Source organism: Panulirus ornatus, chromosome 31 (assembly GCF_036320965.1).
Source record: "Panulirus ornatus isolate Po-2019 chromosome 31, ASM3632096v1, whole genome shotgun sequence".
NCBI lineage: Eukaryota > Metazoa > Arthropoda > Malacostraca > Decapoda > Palinuridae > Panulirus > Panulirus ornatus.
The window spans coordinates 2,000,171-2,007,500 of NC_092254.1; the positions used below are offsets into that span (position 1 = coordinate 2,000,171).

General features: G+C 42.7%; 1 protein-coding gene across 3 annotated transcripts in view; it reads left to right on the forward strand.

Moving 5' to 3' along the window:
* LOC139758672 (zwei Ig domain protein zig-8-like) overlaps nucleotides 1-7,330 on the forward strand; it is a 51,078-nt gene that overhangs the window by 43,437 nt on the left and 311 nt on the right. For all 3 annotated transcript variants that reach the window (XM_071680257.1, XM_071680258.1, XM_071680256.1), the window contains exons 9-11: nucleotides 3,045-3,248; nucleotides 4,295-4,377; nucleotides 5,844-7,330. The exon at nucleotides 5,844-7,330 is cut by the window's right edge and continues 311 nt beyond it. In XM_071680257.1, coding sequence (XP_071536358.1) covers nucleotides 3,045-3,238 — 194 coding nt within the window. In that variant the 3' untranslated portion in view covers nucleotides 3,239-3,248; nucleotides 4,295-4,377; nucleotides 5,844-7,330. The remainder of the gene's footprint in view (nucleotides 1-3,044; nucleotides 3,249-4,294; nucleotides 4,378-5,843) is intronic.

Consider the following 7,330-nt stretch of genomic DNA (forward strand, 5'->3'; position numbering starts at 1 on the left):
GACCTGGTCGACCTCACCAGCCACCTCTGTGACCTGGTCGACCTCACCAGCCACCTCTGTGACCTGGTCGACCTCACCAGCCACCTCTGTGACCTGGTCGACCTCACCAGCCACCACTGTGACCTGGTCGACCTCACAAGCCACCACGGTGACCTGGTCGATATTTGTGGTTGCTCACCATCCCAGCCAGCAGCTGGAGGTACAGTAAGCCACCACAAAACAAGCCCCACACGACCATCGTCCCTCTCAGGCTAAATTCACAGTGATTTATCCAATTTGCATATACAGGGTAGCAAATTAACAAATTGAATTATAATGAGGTATTGGCTGGTAGCGCTGGGAGACGGTGTGTCGCCCACATGCTGGGAGATGCCCCCCCCCCCAACCCCCACCGCAAGTAACGTGGGAGCTGTCGCCCCACCGCAAGTAACGTGGCAGATATCTCCCCCACCACAAGTAACATGAGAGCTGTCTCCCCACCACAAGTAACGTTGGAGCTGTCTCCCCCACCACAAGTAACGTTGGAGCTGTCTCCCCCACCACTAGAAGTAACGTGGGAGCTGCCTCCCCCACCACAAGTAACGTTGGAGCTGTCTCCCCCACCACTAGAAGTAACGTGGGAGCTGCCTCCCCCACCACAAGTAACGTTGGAGCTGTCTCCCCCACCACTAGAAGTAACGTGGGAGCTGTCTCCCCCACCACAAGTAACGTTGGAGCTGTCTCCCCCACTACAAGTAGCGTTGGAGCTGTCTCCCCCACTACAAGTAGCGTTGGAGCTGTCTCCCCCACCACTAGAAGTAACGTGGGAGCTGCCTCCCCCACCACAAGTAACGTTGGAGCTGTCTCCCCCACCACTAGAAGTAACGTGGGAGCTGTCTCCCCCACCACAAGTAACGTTGGAGCTGTCTCCCCCACCACTAGAAGTAACGTGGGAGCTGTCTCCCCCACCACAAGTAACGTTGGAGCTGTCTCCCCCACCACTAGAAGTAACGTGGGAGCTGTCTCCCCCACCACAAGTAACGTTGGAGCTGTCTCCCCCACCACAAGTAACGTGGGAGCTTTGAGTAACCCTCCCATTTCGTCCGGTTTTATGTCAACGAATAAATAATTTAAGAGGGGGAAGTATTATCATACTGGGACGGGAATAATTTAAGAGGGGGAAGTATTATCATTCTGGCACGGGAATTATTTAAGAGGGGGAAGTATTATCATGTTGGTACGGGAATAAAGTGTTTCGTCGGGCAAAAACCCAGACGCCATCAGGTAGGTTTAACATTTTACAGAACATCCTGCAATGTTAACATTCTATGTGATGTTAACATTATGCAGTGTGCTAACATGTTAAACGTTAGGATCCTCCTGATTGGCTGGCGTTACTGGCGGCGGTGGTAACACTGTTGATGTTAATGATGGAGCGTTATTGCTGGGGTCAACACTGTTACTCTTCCTGCGTTGGTGTTACTGCTACGCTTCCAGCCGACCACTCAGTGGGCATTCTAGCTTTCCCAGCTGGCCACTCAGAGGGCATTCTAGCTTTCCCAACCGGCCACTCAGGGAGCATCTTTATGGCCACTATACAGGAAGTGATGAACAAACAGATGACCATGCTGATCTGGGAGGGGATATCTTGCCCGTTATGGACCCGGATGTTACTGTTGCTCCCCTGCTCCTCCTCCTCCTCCTCCTCCTCCTCCTCCCCTGCAGTACACGATCACGTACCCATCACACAGTTCTTCCTCCAAGACCTCTCTGGTCATTGTAAGGGTGGAGACCTCCACAGACCTCCAAAGGAATCTCAAATGCCTTTAAAGGAACATCCAAATTACCTCGAAATACCTCTAAAGGAACTTCCAAAAACCTCTATAAGAACCTCCAAAGACCTCTATAGGAACCTCCAAAGACCTCCAAAGACCCTCTTCCCTCCCGAGTTGTCTTGCACGAGTACGTTCAGCTCGACGTACGCCTGACAACATAAAGGTTCCTCCTCCAAACATATTCTTTTTGTTGTGTCCTTGTGGCCCTGGCCTGGAGGCCAGTCGCCCTACATCATCGCGACGACGTGTACATATCAATGGAGGAAAAAAAGAGAGAGAAAAAAAAGCTTTTACTCGCTCAAATAAAGGAAGCTCTCAGGATGTACCCTCGCTTTATTGACCGTCAGCCATTTTAGTCCTGTGAATTTTTCAGTAATAAAGGTATAAAGCAGAACACATATTTACATACCTTCCCTCCTTCTGATCAAGATAGAAAAAGGGAAAAATAGATTGAAATACACCGAATATATATATATATATATATATATATATATATATATATATATATATATATATATATATATATATATATATATATATTTTTCTTTCACATTAGTATCAGACATCAGGTGGAGCGAGAGTTGCCCCAGACGTGGGCATCAGGCAAGAAAGAAACACTGGAAATTATGAGGAAAAAAATATAATACAGAAGAAAATGTGTGGTTCTCGTGTGTCTGCAGAGCTGTCTTGAAGGAGGAAAGGTTAAAGGAATTAGGAAAGACATGGGCAAGGGGGCCAACGGTAAAGCTCTGTTGCTCTAGGAAGAAAAAAAAATGTATAACGGTCAATCTTCATGTGGCTGCTCGCCACAGTGAACGTACAGGAAGCAGCAGACTGTGACATGCCTCGGCTCCACCCACTCCCAGCTGAGGGGAAGCCAGACATTGGGATGATCATCATGTGGGGAGCTCCTAGGACGTGTGGGGGGGGGGGGGGGGGTGTTCCTAGGACGGAGGAGAGGTCATGGTAACATGCTGAGGGTAATGCAAGGTTGACCTGTGGTGTTGTGACCTTGATGGCAGGGAACGAATGAGATGAAGAGGATGACAGACTGGGGGGCGTGGTGCTGCTGAACCTGACCAGATGAATGATGTCTTACACGCTAGTCGGGGGGAGGGGGTCACAGGGTCACCACAGCAGGGGGGGTCACAGGGTCACCACAGCAGGGGGGTCACAGGGTCACCACAGCAGGGGGGGTCACAGTGCTAACCACAAGTTGGCCTCCCACAGGCGAGCATCGAGCAGCCATGCAGGGAGGTGTGGGAGGAGGCGGGTTCCCTGCTCGCACCAGCCTGGTGGTGTGGACCTCCCTCTCCTGTCTGTGGTGGACGGGCGGCCTCCACCCACACCACCTGAGGTGGGCGGCAGGGTGGTGGGCGGTGTGGGCGGCATTCCCCGCCCACCTACCGCCACTACCCACCTAGACCAGACCAGGTAAGCCAAGAGTGATGTTGTTTGGGAGAGGGTCCCTCCTTCTCCCAGCTGATCCCCTGTCATCTGTCCCTCCCATGGTACTCCCAGGTGCTCCCACATACTCCCAGGTACTCCCAGGTGCTCCCACATACTCCCAGATACTCCCAGGTGCTCCCATATACCTCATATACTCCCAGGTACTCCCTCCCTCACAACCAGACCCCACACATGTACCTTCTCTTCTCATATAATATATATATATATATATATATATATGAGAGAGAGAGAGAGAGAGAGAGAGAGAGAGAGAGAGAGAGAGAGAGAGAGAGAACCACATCCCTTTACCTCAGTCTTGTCTGTGACCTCTTACAATACATGTCATTAAAGGTTGAACTACATGCCATTGATAGCCTCTAATTAAAGTGGTTGTTGCTGGTCTGATTGACTGCATAATGACACATATATCCAGCAGCAGTTTTTGCCCAATCACTTGCCATTATCCGATAATTATGCAAATGAGGTCAATGATTATATAAGCATAATTAAAACTGTTGATAACATCCCTGGCCCTAATTTGGTTACGAAGGGGTTTGACCAACATACTTAATAACCAAGATTAATTATGGTTATATATATATATATATATATATATATATATATATGTATATATATATATATATATATATATATATATATATATATATATATATTTTTTTTTTTTTTTTTGCTTTGTCGCTGTCTCCCGCGTTTGAGAGGTAGCGCAAGGAAACAGACGAAAGAAATGGCCCAACCCACCCCCATACACATGTATATACATACACGTCCACACACGCAAATATACATACCTACACAGCTTTAATATATATATATATATATATATATATATATATATATATATATATATATATATATCCTGAAGTTTATTTTCGATCCTCACTCCACATTATACAAAAGTTTTGTCTTCCAATTTACTTGCCAAACGAACTGAGACAATTTAGCGAAGTTTTGGAATATGTTAAATATGTTAAATATGTTAAATATATTAAAATCCATCTCCATCCTTCCAGATTCTCAAGCCTTCTTGACATTTCGGGACCAGTTAGACTTAAGGTACCATACATTGTGAACCAGATCTATTCATTTTGAAAAGGTAAGATTTCTTCAAGGTTAAAAAGATTTAATATTCTATTCTGACATAAAACTCTCCAATATTCTCTTCGCTGAATATTTTTTCTTATGTTAGAAGAGTTAGTGTCTAGATTCTATTGTCTATAATTAACTATCTTTTTCTATCAGGTTAGAAGTCTTTTTCTATCAGGTTAGAAGGGTTAGTGTCTAAATTCTATTGTCTATAATTATCTATCTTTTTCTATCACGTGAAACATTAGAATTCATGCGATCAAACCACTGCTTTCAATTTCCCACTTTCTTTCGTTTTGTTTCTTTGTTCGAAATTGAATAAAAGAAAACTAGATTATGCAAATAACCGGTGTGGTGTTGCCAGCCAGAGATCGCACGAAATAAATTGTTATTGTTTTGCTCCGGTAATGGTCATACTGCCAGCTGGTGTTCTGATCCACAGGGGGCAACACAACCAGCTGGTTCTGCTCCGCTAATGGTCATACTGCCAGCTGGTGTTCTGATCCACGAGGGCAACACAAACAGCTGGTGTTAGGGACCACAGATGGTAGCACTGCTACCTGGTGTTGTGGACCACACACCACCAGCTGGTGTTGTGAACGGCAGATGGTTCAGTACCATCTGTTGTTGTGGATTACAGATGGCAATGATACCAGCTTGTGTAGAGGACAATAGATGTTTCCTCGACAAATTATCATCTTAATTGTCAAATCATAATATGTCTATATTCACCTGACGCTACCTCGCTCATGCGGGAAAAATGACGAGCATATATATATATATATATATATATATATATATATATATATATATATATATATATATATATATACCCTTTTCGGTAAATAAAGCTGTCTACAGTTATTACAGTTATTGGAGAAACATTCTGAAAACACTTACCTGAAAATGCTGAAACTTCTGAATTTTCGTCAGCAGGCAAGGAGGAGCCTTACCAGAGGGCTGAGCCGTAAATAAGAGTTAAAGTCTTAATTCTGGAGGTCCAGGTGTAGCCTCTACTGCCTCGTTCTCCTTGTGTCTGCACTATAAACATGCCAGAGACGGATCCCACTGAAAATAAACACAGCCTGAGTCATGTGGGCACCTCACTCCTGGGAGGATTTACCAGGACGCAGCTGAGGAGACTGTGTGTTGAGACCGTGTTTATCCAGACCAAAGAAAAGGACAGAAAGAATATATATATATATATATATATATATATATATATATATATATATATATATATATAGGTAGATAGATAAGTACAAAGATATATAGGTACCTGGATATATAGACTGCTATACAGGTGGATAATTTATACATATATATATATATATATATATATATATATATATATATATATATATATATATATATATATATATATATCAATATTTACTTCTTAACATATAATAATAAGCTTAATGACTGGTGTTTCGTTACAAAATAATATACAAAACAAAATTTCTCTATCATCAGGGGAGCAGTTAACACTCAGTGACCCTGTAACGACCACTCAGCCAACCACCAGTCAGCTATCCAAGCCACCAGTCTCTCCCTCAACAACCATCAACCAATGAGAAACAAGACAATCGGGAATATGAACGGTTGTTAACGACGGTTAACGAACATCGAAAAACAGATGATGAACGGAAGCCATACCAAGTCTGTTAACGAACTGTTGCTGAGCTAACAACCCTGGTAACAACCAGGTGATGATTAACAACAACACCCACATAATGAACAACCTTTGAAGTATTAACAACCACCACCAGACAGTCAATAGTTATAACACGTTCACCTGAACACATTCTACAACCACCTGACCTTCACCATTCTTTTCTCAAACGTTCATACTTGGCTCATTGTCATACTGAACATTCTCGTTGAATATTCCTGTTGAACATTCTCGTTAAACATTCCTGTTGAACATTCTCGTTAAACATTCCTGTTGCACATTCTCGGTGAACATTCTTGTTAAATTTACAGAGTATATTGTCATTAACATTTCCAACATGGCTACTGGCTTGACTGTAAATAAAAAAACCTCAAAAGATTTACCCCTAATGATGAATGACCAGTTACCCTGACATGTGGACATAAACATTGGCTGATAACTTGATAATGTGATCCTTTCAAATTGTTTACATAACCAGAAATTTACAGGGTTATTTATTGTAAATATGAAGTTTATTGGGATGTCCCCTTCACATATTCCAAACATTATTGACACACACCTACACACACACAGATATATATATATATATATATATATATATATATATATATATATATATATATATACATATATATATATATATATATATATGTATTGATAGCCGTCAACATTCATATAAATCTTATGTTATCTGAATCCCAATAAATCCCACATTAAATCCGTTTATTCCGTCACTAAATCCCACTCACTGTATATAGATCAATTAAACTATAGTTATGATGAAACCAAAATTTTCCTGAATTAACTACCAGTTGATGCCACTTTTCCATCAACATTTGCACGTGACTCAAGATACCTGACTACTTCTATATCATCAATTTGCTATATCCAGCTATAGGGACTCTGTGTGCTATATGTCGGACAATATAGAAGGCTTGAAAATGTAGTGTACATACATACAATTATATTCAGATGTATCTTACGGTATTTTGTAGGCGACTGTAGGCTTTAGCTGTGGTGGTGATGATGGTGGATGCGCTCCACCACAGTCTCCAGCCCCTCCACCACAGCTAACTACTCATTATAGCTTTTTAGCTTTTGTACAGTCAATTCACCTGTGTGAGTCTGTGTCAATATGGACACTCAAAAACCTCACAAAAGTGATTCCTTTTTTTTTTTGAGTAATCGTGACGCATTCGTCTATATGTGACGCAAGCGTCTACGATCGTGACGCAAGCATGGATGAGTCAATTATGACGCAAGCATCCACACATGTGACGCAAGCTCC